This window comes from Peromyscus eremicus, chromosome 10, assembly GCF_949786415.1.
Source record: "Peromyscus eremicus chromosome 10, PerEre_H2_v1, whole genome shotgun sequence".
Classification (NCBI taxonomy): domain Eukaryota; kingdom Metazoa; phylum Chordata; class Mammalia; order Rodentia; family Cricetidae; genus Peromyscus; species Peromyscus eremicus.
The window spans coordinates 92,143,975-92,162,368 of NC_081426.1; the positions used below are offsets into that span (position 1 = coordinate 92,143,975).

General features: G+C 42.3%; 1 protein-coding gene across 1 annotated transcript in view; it reads right to left on the reverse strand.

Annotated features, from left to right (window-relative positions):
- Positions 1–1,356: 1,356 nt before the first annotated feature.
- The window catches only part of Hsd17b11 (hydroxysteroid 17-beta dehydrogenase 11), a 43,423-nt gene continuing 26,385 nt past the window's right edge, over positions 1,357–18,394 (reverse strand). The window contains exons 5-7 of the mRNA XM_059274863.1: positions 15,284–15,421; positions 4,400–4,516; positions 1,357–1,526 (exon numbers count right to left, since the gene is read on the reverse strand). Of these exons, the coding sequence (XP_059130846.1) occupies positions 1,442–1,526; positions 4,400–4,516; positions 15,284–15,421 (340 nt within the window). The 3' untranslated portion in view covers positions 1,357–1,441. The remainder of the gene's footprint in view (positions 1,527–4,399; positions 4,517–15,283; positions 15,422–18,394) is intronic.

The window sequence follows — 18,394 nt, forward strand, 5'->3', positions numbered from 1 at the left end:
GGTAAAGAAGCAGGGTACATGCTGGTCACTGCTAAAATTCATCTTTGTGTTAATTTCTGATGAAAGTTTTGGAAGCTAAAATGTGTTTAGTGGAAATCCTGAAATTCACAGTGAGTTCTCTTACTAAAGTTTCTGGAGGCTTCCACCATGCCCGCTCCACTGGCAGGTAAGGTGGGCAAGCCTATGGTACATGGATATTAGCCCAATGAATAAAGCCATTTCTAAGGGAGGTGGGGGCTACCATACCGTATCAGGTGCTTTCCCTTCAAGTGCCATTCTTTTTAAAACAGGGTCTCAGGTATCCTGACTCCAACTCACAGCATAGCCGAGTGTGACCTTGAACCTCCTCCTGCCTCCGGCTCTAGAACCCCGGGATAAGTGTGTGTGCTACCAGGCCAGATTTGCAGAGTGCTAGGGGTGGAACCCAGTAGTTTGTGCACGTCAGGTTTGTACTCTACCAATAGAGCCACATGCCCAGCCCCACCTGAAGCCTGATCATACAGTTCCACCTCACCGAACTTCACATTCAAGAAATTTCTGGAGACAAAAAGCAAAACAAAACCAAGAGAGAGAGAGAAAGAGAGAGAGAGACTTTATTGCATCATTGATTTTCCTTTAAAGTTCAAGTCATGTTCTATGTGTAGCAGATGGAGACACTGAGAACTGAAATCTGGTCCATTTATTATTAGCATCTGTAAGTGTATTCCCCTGTACTTCAGCCTGAAATCCTACAGATGCTTTTATCCCTGTTACAGCATCTACCTCCAGCTTCCTTGGACTGGTATTTCAGGAAACGGTATTTGATAAATGGGATGGAATGTCCCAGAGCACATGAAAACATTGTGAAATGACACTGGACGCAGTCCTTTATTCAGTCTAGAGACAAAGGTTTCTAATTGTATATGGAATAGAAGAGGAAATGTGAATTATATAAACTGAGAGTGCAATTACAAATATTGTAAATAAAAATTGATAGTACAAGCTCTGAAAACTTGGTGATGAGCTACAAAATCTGGGAAAAGTATTATCATGAAATAGATTGTGGTGCCCCCCCCCATCCCTTTTCAGTAAGAGCAACTCTTTTTTTGTTGTTTTTGTTTTGTTTTTTGTTTTTTTGGTTTTTGAGACAGGGTTTCTCTGTGTAGTTTTGGTGCCTCTCCTGGATCTCGCTCTGTAGACCAGGCTGGCCTCGAACTCACAGAGATCCATCTGGATCTGCCTCCTGAGTGCTGGGATTAAAGGCGTGTGCCACCACCACCTGGCAAGAGCAACTCTTGATGTGAAACTGGCTTTCATGAGCATGGTCACACTTCAAGAGGAGACAGTGAAGAAGCAAGATATCGAGACAAACAAAAGTTAAAAACATTAAAATATTGATTAATATGGGAAGAAATCAACTTGAGATGGTAAATCAGCTTTCAAGAAGACCAGGCAGTCTTCATCATTTATCTTTGTATCCAATAACTGCATCAAACTTAATATTGATCCTGTGTTTTAAAACTGCCAGGAATCGCTCAGGAAGGATCCTAGAAGAGATGTGTAAACACAATTAGGAATGTGATACTAAGTACATTTGTAAAACATAGTCATTCAAAACACTTAATATTTAATTTATGATGTAGTGTGTCAGATTCATTATAGACATGATGAAGAATCTTAACTTGAACTTAGATTTTCCATTTCAATTCACTTCCTTCTTAAATGAGGAACAAGGGTTAACTTTCTCTAGGGCAGGAGTGTCCCAAATATCTTTTGAAATTTACACATATATGTATTTATTTACTTTTGAAATCAACATATTCTTCCCTTTTTGAAAAAAGATCTCAGAGAGGAGGTATACAAAGCTGAATAGTTGAGACACTAAAGGGTTAAAAAGAACCCTGAAGCTGGAAAGTAGGTAAAATCCAGCGCTAATATGATGCTTTCTAATTGAAGACATCACTGAAATGTTGCACTAAAGCCTCGAGAAGGGGACGGCTAAATGAAAATGCGGGCAGTGCCCTGGATTTTGAGCATAATGTTGAGCAAATTTAATTGACTTTTGAGTTTAAATTTCCCATGTGTATATGAAAAAAATTATGCCTAATTGTTCTTGTGAACAATCTCTATGTTAGTATTCAAGGCTACAAATAGTGACAGACATGAAGCTCATCTCATTTTTTTTTTCCTCCCCATAGTGCGCACTAAAGAATATTTTAAAACTTGTCACACAGTCCAGCGGGTCTGAGAGAAAGTAAATGGAATATATAAGTCAGTGTAATGACATACAGTGACCTGCTGGGCAGCATTCAGTGTTTGGAAACCGCACACCCTATACAGTCAATAGCAGTAACAGTAGTAAACAGTGGCTCACAGTGAACTTTAGATTGTTTTAGTAAAAAGATTTCTTTTTTTTTTTTTTTTGGTTTTTCGAGACAGGGTTTCTCTGTGTAGCTTTGCGCCTTTCCTGGAACTCACTTTGTAGACCAGGCTGGCCTCGAACTCACAGAGATCCGCCTGGCTCTGCCTCCTGAGTGCTGGGATTAAAGATGTGCACCACCACCGCCCGGCTTGTCTGTATGTTTCTAAGTGCATGGTGTGTGCCTGGGGTCCTCTCAGGCCAGAAGAGGGCACCAGATCCCCTGGAATGGGAGTTATGGACGGTTGGGAGTCACCATGCTGGGAACTGAACCCTCGTCCCCCTGTAAGGGCAGCAAGTGCTCTTAACTAACAAACCATTTCTTTAGCCCTTCCCATGAGCTTTTCACCTAAACTCGAGGGCATGTTCAACTGGGTTCTGAGTAGAAGGGGATAGAATGCTTGTCATACTTAGTATCTTAAGTTTTTTGTTTTTTTTTTAAATCTTTAGTTCAGTAATCCTTAAAATACTATTTTTTTGGACCAGCTGCTCATAGCAGTTACCTATTAAAATACAGATTTCTGAGTCCAGATTCAAATACCCTATATTAAAATACCTAGAAGGTGGCGGGATCTACTTGTTAAGTAGATTTCTCAAGCAACTCCATGCAGTTGTAGAAGCCTCTATCAGAGGGTAAGGGCGGTTGTTTCTCCCAGCTCTCCTGAGGCTCACTGTTACAGCCTCAAAGGCCACACAGATTTCTCAGGTAGGGAATGAGGGTGTGTGTTTTACAGGCATTCTTAATACAACTACTTTCTAAATTCTGCTGTGCCTCAGGGTCACGGGAAGAGCTGGAGGAGCGGGTCTCAGACATCAGCACTTTCCTTAGCCTCTCTGTGGGATTCCAGGGTGCAAAGAATGCTGCAGACACTTTACCACACATCTTCTGGGGAGTCGGAGGGAATACAAATTCTCATTTTGTGTTCCTAACTCTCAGGGACATGGATGCTCATAATCTAAGGACCACACTGCAAGCAAGGCCAAGATCTCTAAAATTATAGATTATTTAGTGGCTCCTATGCTTCAAAATGACTTTTCTATAGCATGAAAACTCCCATGAGATCTGTGAATGAGTATCTAAAATGTAACTTTGTTACCAACTGAACAGACACAATGACAAATAAGTGAACTGCTTCATTCAAAACTTTTCAAGGCCTCTTGCTAGTATTTCTTCCTGCATTACAGATGCTGAGTTTGTTTGTTTGTTTTTTTAATTTGTCTCTTCTAAACTATCTTTTGTCTATGGTTCTATATGTCACTAAAGGTCTGCAAATCAAAAGGGCATTCGAGATTGCTGGAAGGTAAGCTTTGTGGAGAGAGGACAACCATCCGTTTAGCTGACGCAGGTTACAGCAGACAGAGCAGAACTGCTTCTTGAACAAGAATCAGGAGTGAGACATCCTGGACTCCACAGATGGGTCCCCAAATGGGAAGCTTCTTCATTTGGCATTGTCTCCATTTGGAAGCCAGAGACAATGAGAGCTGGTACTTCCGGGTGGGTCCAGTGACGTCTTTCTCACACCACAGTCTTTATGCTGTCAGTTACAGAATTTAAAACCCAAACCAGTTGTCACTGGTAATGTGAGACCATGTCTCTCAGATTTCCTTGAAATTACAAATTGGGCTAGAACCAAGTATTGATGATAATAAGCATTTTGCTTTACAAATGACAATAAGATTTTTAACAAAATCTAACCTTGGTCTCCTTTCATCCTACTTAATTATTGGACAGTAAACATGCTTTAAACACCCTTGCTCATTGATAAGAGACATAAACTTCTTAAAAAGAACTCTAACAAACCTTAAAAACACATGAAAATGTCTCAGTGACCATTCCAGTCTTCCCTCAGTGATTAGTACCCTCAGTTTTAAAAACCCAGAATCTCTTCACCTGTTATGCGCTCGTCACCTTACTCCCATATAACTGCATTGCATCAACTGATTTTAAATCTAGTAGGAACATGTTGACTTCCAATGCCGACCAACCCAGCTGTCACTCACCTTTCCAATACCATCAAAAACGCTATAGCACCTGGAACAAATATCATTTTCTTCTCAGTGAGGATCCCATACATGAGATGTTCTACCACCTCTTCAGGTTCCAGGGTGGGTCCTAAACTAAAACAGAGGCAGGCTTCAGAAAAAAGACATCTTACTGAAGCTGAAGGTGTTGAACAAGTGGAATTCTACATTCTGGGAAAGGCCATTCTGGAACCCAGAGTTCATAAACACCTGTGTAAATGGCATAGCACATTGGAGGGCTACATTGTGGCCTGGTACCTACCATAGGAAGTTCACACTGTGGCCTATAGACGAATCTTAAAAAGTCTTATTAGTAAAAAACAAACCCAGGAGCCAGGTATTGGGGTGAACACTGAAAGATCAGAGAGACAGAACCAGCTTCAGCTGACCTTACCTTGCCAACTTCTCAGCTGATTCTGTTTCCTCAGACTGGAAGCCTCGAGTCCTCATCCAGAATGAATCTCAGCTGAACTGCTGCCCAAAAGCCTAAAAGCTTAACCAGCTCTAGTTCCTGGTCCTCACGCCTTATATACCTTTCTGCTTCCTGCCATCACTTCCTGGGATTAAAGGTTTGAGTCACCATGCCCGGCTGTTTCCAGTGTGGCTTTAAACTCACAGAGATCCAGAAGGATTTCTGCCTCTGGAATGCTAGGATTAAAGGCGTGTGCTACCACTGCCTAACCTCTATGTTTAATATTATGGCTGTTCTGTTCTCTGACCCCCAGATAAGTTTATTGGGGTGCACAATTTATCAACCACAGTAGCCTGGTACCCACCATCAGGAAGTCCATACTGTGGCCTGGTACCCACCATCAGGAAGTGCTGCCGTGATGGACTGAATGTTGTTTGATGTACCTGCACTACCCAAGGTCAGACAACTTCTGAATGAAGTGCAGTAACTGTCAAGTGTGGTTTTAAAAGGTCAAAAGAAATGATTTTCAGAAAAAAGCTCAATTTCTTCCAACATCCCCGTGTTGATAGGAAATTCAGTCATATTAAATAAATGCTCACAATGGCTTTTTTAGAAGCTATAAATCAAGCTGGATGTGGTGGCGCACACCTTTGATCCCAGCACTCTGGAGGCAGAGGCAGGTGGATCTCTGAGTTCAAGGCCAGCCTGGTCTACAGAGTGAGTCCTAGGACAGCCAGAGCTACACAGAGAAACCCTGTCTTGGAAAACCAAAACCAAAACCAAACAAAAACAACTATACATCAATACTATGAGCCAATCTGTTGGGATGGGAAAGAGAGCATGTTGGACAAACAGGAAGACTGAGGAGGATTTCCAGGCCAAAGAATTGGGTTTGATTGATTTATCACTTAAGTAGCTGAGTAATTGGGTAGGGAAAACAAATTCAATTGCTTACAACAAAAACTCAGGTTTTAATGTTCCTTAATTTTAAAAAAAAAGGGTTCAAGGCAGCAGTGTGGTGGCCAGTTTCAACAAGTGACTCTCCAGCGGACAGATTTCCCAGTTTTGCAGGACTTGCTGATTTCCATGGCATTAACGCTCCCTCCCACGGCAGGTCTCGGCTACTCATGCGGCATCACTAGGTGAGCACAAGCGGGCAGCAGCACTCCCTGGGATGTGACGGTGAAATGGACGGACGCAGCTAGAGCTTTGTGCAGCTCTACTACGCAAGCGCCACCTTGTGCACATCTCCTGCTTGTGGGCTAGCTGAAGTAAAATAAAATCCTCTCTCTCTCTTTCACACACACACACAGATGCACACACACAACTTGAAAATATTTAGAGAAAAAAATAGAGCTATACACAAGAAGAGTAAATGTTTTAAAAGTTGGCTATGAAAGAAAAAGATTATCAATTACACTGTGTCTAATAGTTTAGATTATGCTGCATTGTTTATAATACTAATTGAACAGAAAGAGATAAATTATTTCAAAAAGACATTTAACTAAAAACAGTTTGTTCTTGAAACAACAGGGTCTCTGTGGGGGTCCCTGTGACCACCAGGGCCATCAGAGTGTAGGGAATCCAGTTCAATATGACTCAGTAGCTGGTGTTGGTTCAAACTTCTAGAGTCTGACCCCAATTAGTTTATTGTAAGCATATTTAAGCCCAGTATGATTTGGAGAGAAGTTTCAGGTAGAATGCAATCTCCTGTGCACAAGAAGGCATAATCACATCAAAGCTCAATTTAAAGTACTTGTCACTTCCTCCGAGAAGATGCATTCTGGAGACAGGGTACCTGAATTCGCTTATGGGCCTAGGGGAGGATCTGGCATGGTCTCAGTTATATAGAGAGGCCATAGAGGTCACTTGGGTTATTGGTCACCTCCGGTCCTGGCTGTGGGAGCTTGAGGGAACCCCTGGTCATACAGATAACGCAGATCAGCAGACTATTAGCCACCTCCATTCCCAGCCTTCCGGCTTGAAAAACGGGTTATAAAGCCTTTTCTTTGAAATGACAGCCCTACAGATATAACATTCCTGGTTTCCCTAGTGCTGTCTCTAGGCCCAAGGACCTTTGCTCCCAAAAGGTCTCAAACCACATAAAGCTAAAAGTGTCAGAATTGAGAGGAGAAAATAGAGTTTGGAAATCATAGTTGGAGATTTTACTCCCCACTTTCAACAGTGTATGAAACAATGAGACAAGACTAGCAAGGAACAGAAGACTCAACAACACTAGACGTCAGCTAGGCTGACACAATGTAGATAAAGTCTCCCTCCACAACTGCAGACTACATGCTTTTCAAGAGCATACAGAAACATTTTCTTCAGGGCAGGCCATGCATTAGACCACAAGACAAATCTAGGTAAGTGTAAGAAGATTAAAATTGAACAAAATATGTTCTGACTATAATGGATAAAACCTAAAATGGATTGAAATTAGAAATCAGCAACACAAAGGGAACTGGGAAGTTCGCAGCACACACACACGTGTATATCCAGTGGACTAGAGAAGAAGCTGCAGAAAACTAGATGCTTTGAGATGAAAAGAAGGCACACGACAGCAAAACGTATGAGACACAGTGCTCAGAGGGGAACCCAAGGCTGGGAACCTACTTAAAAAAGAAGAAAGGTATCAAATCAATTGATGTGGAAGTCCATATTGAGAAGCCATCCAGACTTCCAAGGGAAGGAAGCTACCCAGCTATGATGCCTACGAACCAGCACAGCAAGGTAATCCTAAGGGCGCAGTAGCAGTTAGTGCCTTGGTAGTAACCGACAGCTCTCTACTTGGACTTAAGTCTCACTCAACAAGAGGGAAATCACACTGGTACTGGGAACCTGGCCAACTCCCCAGGGCCAGTGAAGTCCCGGATCTTAGAGGAGACCCTACGGCTCTCACTCTACTAAACCAGCATGGTCCCTCACTACCTTCCAAATATTTATCCTTTTGAAGTCCTTACCCCCATCAAGGAAACTTCTCTTTGTAACAGATGGAGACCACTGCAGAATTCACAACCCATCAAAAGGCAGAGTGGAAGAGCCCAGTCCAACAGATACATCGACATCACAACCCCTGAACCCGAGGCTTGGGATCATAGCAGAAGAAGGGCGGGAAGACCGTGAGAGCCAGAGCAACAGACGGTGTCCCCTAGGGATGTCAGAAGCTACACCCACCAAATCTCACAAACGGGAGCTGAACAAGGACCACGGCAGACATGCTAACATGAAAGGGAGAAGGCTCACCGGCCTCAACCTTAGGCGAAGAACTGTAGGTGACTAAGGAAGGCTGAGAGCAGGAGAGAGAGTCTTCCCCAGGGAAGAGCACACCACTTGGTTATCCTACACCAAACGGTCAGCCCTGAACACATACACACACAGGAAACATTATATGGACTGAGCAGGTTGTATTTATACATTAAAGAACACACACACATACCACCACCACCAACAACAACCTCAATTAAAGAAAAAGAGGCCACAAATTTGAGGAGTGGGGAGCGGTACATGGGAGGGTTTGAAGGGAGGGAAGGGAAGGGAGGAAATGATGTAATTATATTATAATATAAAAAAGAAAAACATTTAAAAAAATAAGCTATAAGTCAAAAGTAAACCAAACACAAAGCAAGGCAAATTGAGAAACAGAAAAGATTTAATTATAGGTGTGTGGAGTAGAGGCCAGCAGAGAGAATCCATAAGATCAAAACTGACTCTCTGAAAAAAGCCACGAAATTAACAATGTTTAAAGCTAGAATAACTAAGGAAAATAGAAGACACAGAATATAAAGCGGGAATGAAAGCAGGGCCATCTCTAGGACCTCACAGAAATAAAGGTTCTGAGAGCACCATGAACAACGGTATGCCAGTTAGAGTCCACGTGAAATGCACCGACCCCAGAAATAGCAACCACAGAGACTAGCCCGAGAAGAAACTGAGAAATGCAGCAGAACTTTAAAAAGAAATTCAATCAGTATCCAAGACTGCTTATGGAAGACAGGGTCTGACTATGAAGTTCAGGGAGAACCGACAGAAATCGTTGGGTCTTGGTACTTAAGCCCAAGATGGTCTGTAGCCTGAGATACCCAGCTTAGGAAGCACCAAGATTAGAGGTGTGAGGAGCTACACCTGGTTCACAGGCTGCTGCCTTGATATGCTGCCTTGCTATGTGCCCCAGAGTGTGAGGTCAACCAATCACAGGCGGGAACCTCCAAAACTGTGACTCAAAATAAATGCTTTCTCTGTGTAAGTTGATTATCTCGGGTATTTTGTCTGTCAGAGTGACAGCAAGCTGACCCATCTCACAGAGAGAGGAGTTATAAGAGTTAGAGCAAGATCAGCTGGGTGGAGTGGCTCATGCCTGTAATCCCAGCAATAGCGAGTTTGAATCCAGCTTTGGCTGTATGAGTCAGAGACAGAGAGATTATGAACATATCAAACTATGGCCAGAAATAGGATCAAACCTGGCCATCCAGGATTAGAGCACAGTATAAAGGCAAATATAAAGTATATAGTACAGCTTCTGGCATTCAGCAGGTGAATGTTTTGAAATTATGCTATTGCTATCTGTCTTAGCATTTCAATTGCTGTGACGAAAGACCAGGGCCAAAAGCAAGTTGGGGAGGAAAGAGTTTATTTGGCTTACACTTCCATATTGCTGTTCATTATTGAGGGAAGTCAGGACAGGAATTCAAACAGGGCAGGAACCTGGAGGCAGGAGCTGATGCAGAGGCCACAGAGGGGTGCTGCCTATTGGCTTGCTTCCTCTGGCTTGCTCAACCTGCTTTCTTATAGAACCAGGACCACCAGCCCAGGGGTGACCACCCAGCCTTGGCTGGGCCCTCTCCCATTGATCGCTAATTGAGAAAATGTCCTACAGCTGAATCTCATGGAGGTATTTCCTCACCTGTGTCTCCTTCCTCTCTCTGATTTGTATCAAGTTGACACACATAACCAGCCAGTACACTATCCCAGATTATTTAATAAAAACAATTCTTAGTTCTCAAGGACTTAATTGCAATGCATGATAATATTTAATTCCCACAAATTTAGACTACAGTGACCTCTAGCTGTCATGGAAAGCCTGTTTCTTTGGAGTATGTTACCTATATAAACACAGAAGCAAAAAACTACACCTGAGTGCCCTTTAGAGTGGATTTAAATACCAACATTAATATGAGACGCATCATTTCAAATTCAGCCACTTAGAAGCTGTTCCAGTTTCTTCAGTGAGAAATCTGGCTTTGTGTAACCAGGTCTGAGGTTCCATTCTACTGCTCATGGGTGAGTTGCTAGATTATCGGTAAGCCTCAGTCGACTCATCTACCCGATAACGAGACAGCATCTGCCCCAGCACTCAAGGTGTAAGAAAAAGACAGTGTTAAGTGCTTGGCTGGGGTACGTGCCGCCATTCACGTTTTTAAAATGTCCTGTAATTATTTCTTGTATGGATACAGTTTTGCCAGAAGAGGGCACTCTTGCCTTGTTCAGCCCATCCCAGGGCGAGGTTAAACCAGCAACAGCTTTAAAATGTGGCATCTGATTTTAATAACTGAAAGATAGCTGGGGTTTTTAAGAACACAGATGCCAATATTTTAGTTTAGCATCTAAATCCTGGTAAGAGAGGAAAGTGGCAAGTGTTACTTCGGCACACCTGCTCTTGGATTTAATGAACAAGACTCCCTTCTCAACTGCTCCACAACCCCAACTGATCTGTCCCTTTTCTTCCTTCAGGGTCAAATTAGCGTTTTATAGTTAATTCAGATGGAGTTAAGAACTGGCTTTTTGAACTAGACAGTCTTGCTTTGGGGCTTTTTGTTTGTTTTGTTTGTTTGTTTCTGGGTTTTTGTTTTGTTTTGTTTGTTTTTTTGCTGTTTTTGTTTTGTTTTGTCCTCAGGCAGGGCTTCCCATGTTGCTGAGGTAGAGTGTTGGGACTACAGGAGCCTACTAGAAGATCCCCGGGTTCATTCTTGCTTTTGTTTCCTAACAAAATCGTGTCTTAACATAGATTATTTTGGGGTGAGATCTCATGACACTGAAAAGCTTCTGCACAGAAAACGTAATCACAAGTGAAGACAGACAGACTACAGACTGGGACAGAATCTTAGCTTGCTGAACATCCGACAGAAGATTAATATCTAGATTGTACAAAGAACTAAAAACCTAAATAAATATCAAGACACCAAATCCAGGCAAGAAGTAAAAGGAACAGATAGTGCTCAAAAGATAAAATACAGTCAATAAACATGGAAAAGACGCTCAGCTTCAGCAGCCACCAGAGAAAGACGAACACACCACCATGAGCTTCCACCTCCCCTAGTCAGCATGGCAGCGCTTCCAAAAGCAAACCAGAGCTCAGGTGAGGACATGTCAGCCGTTAAAAATACCAGGACAAGCTCTGTTTCCTCACACACACTGCTGGTGAGGAAGTGAACCAGAAGGGAGATCAGGATGGAGATCTACCATAAGGTCCAGGTATACCATTCCCAGGGTGACGGGAGGGACTCCACACCAGCCTGACACAGAGACACTTGCACACCAGTGTTCACTGCAGCTCTATTCACAGTAGCTAAGTGATGGAGAGGACTTAGGTGTCCAACAACAGGGTAAAGAAAATGTGATGTACACACAGTGAAATTTTCCCAGCTGTAAAGATGAAGTTACGTAGTTTACAGAAAAATGGATGGAGCTGGAGATAATCTTATTAAGTGAATCAAGCCATGCTTTCGCTCATTTGTGATTCCTAGGATGTATAGAGATACATACAACTGTGTATGTACACACGATGTGAACGTACAAGCAGGGGCTGGAGAGCTGGCTCAGCCAGTAAAGTACTTGCTGTGCAGCATGATGATGTGAGTTCCATCCCCAGCACCCAGTAAAAATTCAAAAAGCAGATGTCTGTAGCGGGGGTTGGGGGGAGGGCGCCTGTAAAGTGTTTGTTACAAATTCAAGTTGTAACAATAAATATATTCTTCTTACTCATCTTTGAAGTTAACATCCTGTAAAATGTATCTATACGTAGTACCGACATTATAAATTTACTAAATGTGAATCAGCCTATGGTTTTAGGAAACCTGGTTGATCTGACTAAATGCTATTTTTATCAACCATTTCCCTGCAAAATATATACTTCAAGATTCTTAGCATCACACTTAATGACCATAAGACAGGAGGGGTCTTTGATTGTCAATCAGAACAAGGTTTCATAACTAACTTCTAACCACACTGTAACTCACCATGATGAATTTTACATAACTTTTTTTTTTTTTCTCCTCAAGACAGGATTTCTCTGTGTAACAGTCCTGGCTATCCTGGAACTCACATTGTAGACCAGGCTGGCCTCAAACTCACTGAGATCCACCTGCCTCTGCCTCCCGAGTGCTGGGATTAAAGGCCTACACCACCACCACCTGGTGAATTTTACATTTCTAGCCCCAATCCTAATTGCTGCTGAATCATCTGGCAATCTGTTATTAGTATAAATTGCATCACTGTATAGATCTTCATAAATTGTTACTAGTTTGGTATCACTTGCATATTGCTTTGTAAAACAAATCCTCTTAGTGGTTTCAAAGTAATTAATTAAATAAACAAAACAGACGTTCCCAGGTTAAAAATAAAAAAGAAAAGAAAGAAAATGTCCTTATTTAATAGAACCCCAAGGACAATGAATATGCACGGATGGAAAAACTACAGAGAAAATGATTTTTATACTACAGATGGACTTAGGAGGGCTCATAGCTCAATCATGATCTTTTAGCGTTACAGTGGCTGTACACTCTGTAACACTGTATTTCAAATGTTAACTTCAGCATTTTTCTGACTGGGCAGCCGCAGCTTCCAGCGAGCACAGCAGACCCCCCCCCTGCCCCCACTGTGCTGCTGTGGTGTTAGGTAGGGTGGGTAGGTCACATGCATTTCGGCTCACCAGGCTCTCAGTTGTGATGGCATTACAGGGGCACGATCCTACTGTAGGCGGGAGCATGTGTGTGATGGGCCCTGGGGGATTTTTAAACAGCTCCGTATTTTGGTCCAGTGTTGGCTTTCCACCCATCCCATAAATTTAAGATAGAAGTGCCATCTTCCTAAGTGAATTACCTACATATCTCCTCATTAATCTCAGATACATTTCACAAAGATCAGCCAAATTAGAAGAGAGCAGAACAAAATCTGAGGGGGGGGGTGCGGAATAAGCTAAAAATGTTTATGTTATCCATATAACCAAATAGAGAATCCAAATGCATAGCCAAGTACATACATGAATTTATGATATAAATTTAGGGCAGTGAGGGAAATAATGAGTTATTAAACAATAGAACAGAATAACTCGTTAACTATTTGGGAAAAGCAATTAGGCTGTGTTGTAACCTTAGTTCTTTCTCAAGCCAAAGTAAGTTGAGGTAAAGATTTAAATGTAAAACATACAGCCATAAGAGTCTATCGAAAGGACTGGAAGGTGGTGTTCCTGGCAGAGCACCTGCCTGGCATGTGTGCAGAGCACTGGGCCCAGTCCTTAGCTCTGTCACCGCCATCTCCTCCCACCCAAGCTACTAGAAAGTGCTCTGGGTAGATACAAGTGTGGCATGAGAGGGAAACTTTCCAAATACCTCATGGAGCCTAAAGGCCATGGGAGGAGCAACCAATGTGACATGTAAAGGGATCTCAGATACACGAAGGGCTGTATGCTTGAAAACTCTGCAGCTCCCTAGAAAAGGGAGCAGATACCAAAAAACAGAAAGCAGTTATTAATATAAAGATTACTCGTGTCTGGAGTTGGCAATGATTTAAAAAGAGCAGGAAGGAGGCTGATGAAGGAGTAAGATACCTGCCCTCACTGTGGGTAGAGTGTCAACTAGTGCCTCGCTTCTGGAGGGGCACTATGTAGGAATAATGGCAATTTCTAAGTATTTGATTTGATATACCAATGAACCTTCATGAATCAACCTGAAGGAAATAATTACCCAAATTTGAAAATACCCATACACAAAGATACTCATTACAGTCTTGCTGTTTTAAAGATCTGAACAATTTAGTTAATTCTTAAAATCATCACCAGAAGACCCTATTATTCTGAAAACCAATATCATTTACATTAAAGCTCTGAATTTTATGCTCTGAAAACAGGCTCCAAACAGCATGTGGTAGACTGTTCAATGCACACAGTCAATGGTGCTGGCAGTCCTCTGCGTACACGGTCAAGAAGATACGTTCAGGACGTGATGCTGCTTCCTTATGTGTATAAAGTTCACGAGTGTGACTTAAACTCTGTCAGGAATGGTGTCTAACATCTTTCACCCCAGCCCTGGGGACACGGAGGCAGGTGCATGTGTTCAAGGCCAGCCAGGTCCACCTGGTGAGGTCTTACCTCAGTTAAAAAATAAAGTTTATACTTTTATTTAACACCTGTAAAGCTGTCTAGAAAGATGTTATCCGATATTAAGAGAGGGTCCTACCAATGAAGGAAAGGGTTTGTTTTTGTTGTTGTTGTTGTTGTTTGTTTTTCGAGACAGGGTTTCTCTGTGTAGCTTTGGAGCCTGTCCTGGAACTCACTCTGCAGCCCAGGCTGGCCTCGAACTCACAGAGATCCACCTGACTCTGCCTCCTGAGTGCTGGAATTAAAAGCGTGCACCACCACCGCCCAGCCAATGAAGGAAATTTGAAAGAGGATCTTTCCATTAGTATTTCCTATAATGTTTGAATCTTAAAAATATGCATTATGGGCCAGGTATGGTGGTATAAATCTTTAATCCCAGCACTTGGGGTAGGGGTGGGGTAGGCGGTGAATATCTGTGAACTAAGCCCAGCCTGGTCTACATAGTAAGTTCCAGGCTAGTCAGATCTACGTAATTAGACCTGCATTATAATCCCTAAGACATAAAGCTAATGCTGAAGAGATGAAAGATGAAAAATGATCCCCAGCGCTGATTCTCTGGGATTGTTTTTTTAACCAAAGAAACAATTGGTCTGGAACTCATTTTGGAAGATAATCTCTAAATGCACCAAGAGAAGAACTTTTCACACCGTAGCACCAGAGTCACCTATGTGGCTTTTGACCAGGGATCCAGGCAGCATCCTCACCACTACCCTACCTCAACCAAACAACGAAAGTCATCTCTGGGGTTGGAGAGAGCAGCGTTTGTCCCAATCACTCAGGACACAGGAACGAACGTCCGTGTGAGTCTGAATAGCGCTGATCCAGGTGGCAGAAAGAAAAGATTAGGCAGTTCACCTGCGTCATTCAGATCTGCCTTACAGTCACGCTCTCCCCACTCCTTTGTTTCCGCACCTGTTTTCCCACCACCTACAAGATCTGAAAGCAAGGTGAACTGACAGCATCGGATGTCAGCTATTTCAGGGATTAATCTGTTCAGGAGCCCCCCCCCCCCCCCACGCCCCAGAATGAGATCCATAGCAACCGCCCGCACTGCGCTCTCGCTCCGGTCCCAGCTTACTTGGTACTCGGGTTCTTGATGAAGCCTGTGTTGATGAAGTTAGGGCAGAGACATGATGTTTTGACGCCGGTTTTTCCCAGGGCAGCCAGCTCGTCAGTCAAGGCTCTGTGGAAGCCAACAGCAGCAAACTTGCTGGAACTAAAAGAAGGGAGTTTTCAAGTACATTCAAGAACACTGTGGTCCTGTGGTTAGGCGAGCTCTTCCGACCAGCCGCGGGGGCACCCCTCCTCACAGGCCGGGGGCAGATTTAGTGGCCCAGAGCAGCACAAAGGTAAATTCCTAGACACGTGAAAGCCTCAGGCACACGGCACACAGCATTTCCTACATGTTACATCCCTAATCGGCTGGATTTCAGTGCATCAAGGCAGCTGACAGGAGCTGGACTGTTTGCTTTCACTATCGCTGTTTCCATAAGCTCCAGGTCACTATAAATCTGTTCATTATTTATTCTAAAGCAGTCATGGGATTCAGTGGGAAGCTCTTCTGTACACACCCATTCTTCCTTTAAGTCACAGCTTAGCTTCCTCAGAGTCTTCCCCCCACCCCCCATTATACAACACTCTTAAGCTTTCTATGACAGAATGTTTCAGATTTGTAATGAAACATTGACTGTGTTTAATTTTTTTGTATATATAAGTTTTAAAAATTATCTGTTCCTGCAACTGTATGCATGCATGTGTGTGCATGTGTGCCATGTGTATATATTTGTGTAAAGGCAAGATTTTAACATTGATTTTATTATTATTATTATTATCATTATTAATGCACTTCACCTTATTTTTTGAGACAGGGTCTCTCTCTGAACCTGAAGTTTGCCCACTGGCTACACTGGCTGATCAGCAAGCCCTAGAGATCCTCCTCTCTCTGCCTGTCCAGTGCTGGGATGTAGGCGTAGGCGTGTGCTGCTGGGCTGGCTTATCAGGGAGGCGGGGGATCTGAACTCCGTTCCTGAGTTTGTGTGGTCAGCCCAGCACTTGACTGACAGAGGCATCACCCAAGCCTCTCTTCTCTTACACTTTTACCATACTCTCCGTGACTATATTGGTGACAAATGAGTCACCAGGGCCTCACCTAGGACTGGCTTCTTAAGAGGTCCTCAGTAAATATTTGTCAAGTAAATGAATCATACATAGTGCAAAGCAATTCTTACAAAAACATCTTCATTTGGAAATATTGCGAAACCACTCTAAATGGAATTTTATTTTTCCAGGTAGCTTTAAAAAGAGCTTTATTGAAATATAAACTATATAATACTTTAAATTTTATATTAAAGCATATAATACTTTATATTTTATATTAAAGTATATAAAGTTATATAATTCAATCATTTTTTGGTATCTTACATTACTAATTTAAAAACTGTCATAAGAGACACGTAACATAAAATCTGTCACCTCAAATGTCTAGTTCAGTGATATTAATTACCATATGGTTTATGCTTTTAAATCTCTATGAATAAGAAATTAGATAAGGTCTCCATACAAGCTTGTTAACTAAGTTGTACTTTGAAAAACAGAAAGCTGTAGGGAGTTTTCTTTTTTTTTAAAGCCTAGAAACACACTGCACTGTAAATGAAATACTGTTGGTTTCAATAATGAGTTGGAAAGCCTTGGTACACTGAAAAACGTCACAAATCAAGGTGATGACATCTAAGATTAATTAATGTAGGGCAGGAGCTGCTCCCGTTAATCAGATGCTTTCTTTCATTTAAACTTCACAACAACTCCGTGATGTAGGTGTTTTCATGAGTGTGGTTTACCAGAGCGGAAGTCAAGGTTCGAGACGCAAACTACAGTGGTAGAACCAAACTGGAAATGGGAGCGAGAGCGGCTGAGAGGCAGCTTGGCAGCTGAGAGCACTTGCTGTTCTTACAGAGGCCCGGGGTTCAGTTCTCAGCACCCACATGGCTGCTCACAGTTGTCTGTAAGTCCAGTTGCAAGGGATCGAACACTCTCTCCTGGCCTCCACAGGCACCAGGCTCACATGTGGTGCACATACAAACAGGCAGGCAAAACATTCACAAGCAAAAAATAAAAATAAAAAAACCTTTTAAAAAAAGTAATCAATAAATCAGACCCAAATATCCTACAACCTAAAGGTGATATGCTTCTGACCAAATCATCAAGTAAAAAACAAAAAACATGGGGCTGGAAAGATGACGTAGCGGTTAAGAGCACTGACTGCTCTTCCAGAGGACCTGAGTTCAGTTCCCAGCACCCACAAATGGCAGCTCACAACTGTCTGTAACTCCAAGATCTGACACCCTCACACAGAGATACATGCACACAAAACACCAATGCACATAAAATTAAAAAAAAAATTAAAAGCAAACAAAAAAACCAAAAAACACAAATGGCTGAACATCTGCAACACATAAACAAGAGAAAAGGTTAAAATGTAGCAGCTTGGGTGAGGGGCCTCGCTTAGTGTGGAGTGCTGGTGTAGCATGTGGGAGGTACTGAGTTTGATCCTCAGCGCTTCAAAACAAAACTCATTGAAAAAAAATGCAAGCTTTAAGAACAAATAAGAGGCTGGGCGGTGGTGGCGCACGCCTTTAATCCCAGCACTTGGGAGGATCTCTGTGAGTTCGAGGCCAGCCTGGTCTACCTAGCAAGTTCCAGGAAAGGCGCAAAGCTACACAGAGAAACCCTGTCTCGAAAAACCAAAAAAAGAAAAAGAAAAGAAAGAAAGAAAAAAGAATTAATAAGAGGCTTGTTCCAATAGAAAAAGACTCAAGGAAATTAGAAGAAAAGCCACGAAATAAAATATCAGCAGAAACAGACATATAAACATGCTCATTTCGGTCATAACCCACAGAGTATACACACTAGCATTTTTCTCTAATAAGTAATGGTCAAATAACGTGAAAGTTCACATTTTTTCAGTTTGTCTTTCGACATACAGGTGGATTTCCTCATATTGAGCCTAATAATCTTTTAAACTCTGGATCCTAGCTTTTAAAATAAATTGAGATTAAAACAAACCTATCAGAGCTTTCTGTTTTCTGAAGCACAGGTTAAACCAGCCCTATCTGAAAGGCAGTTTGACAAGGGCGTCGAATTCATTGAAGTTGAACAAATTCATGGTGCCCTCCTCCTTGATTCAGAGTCA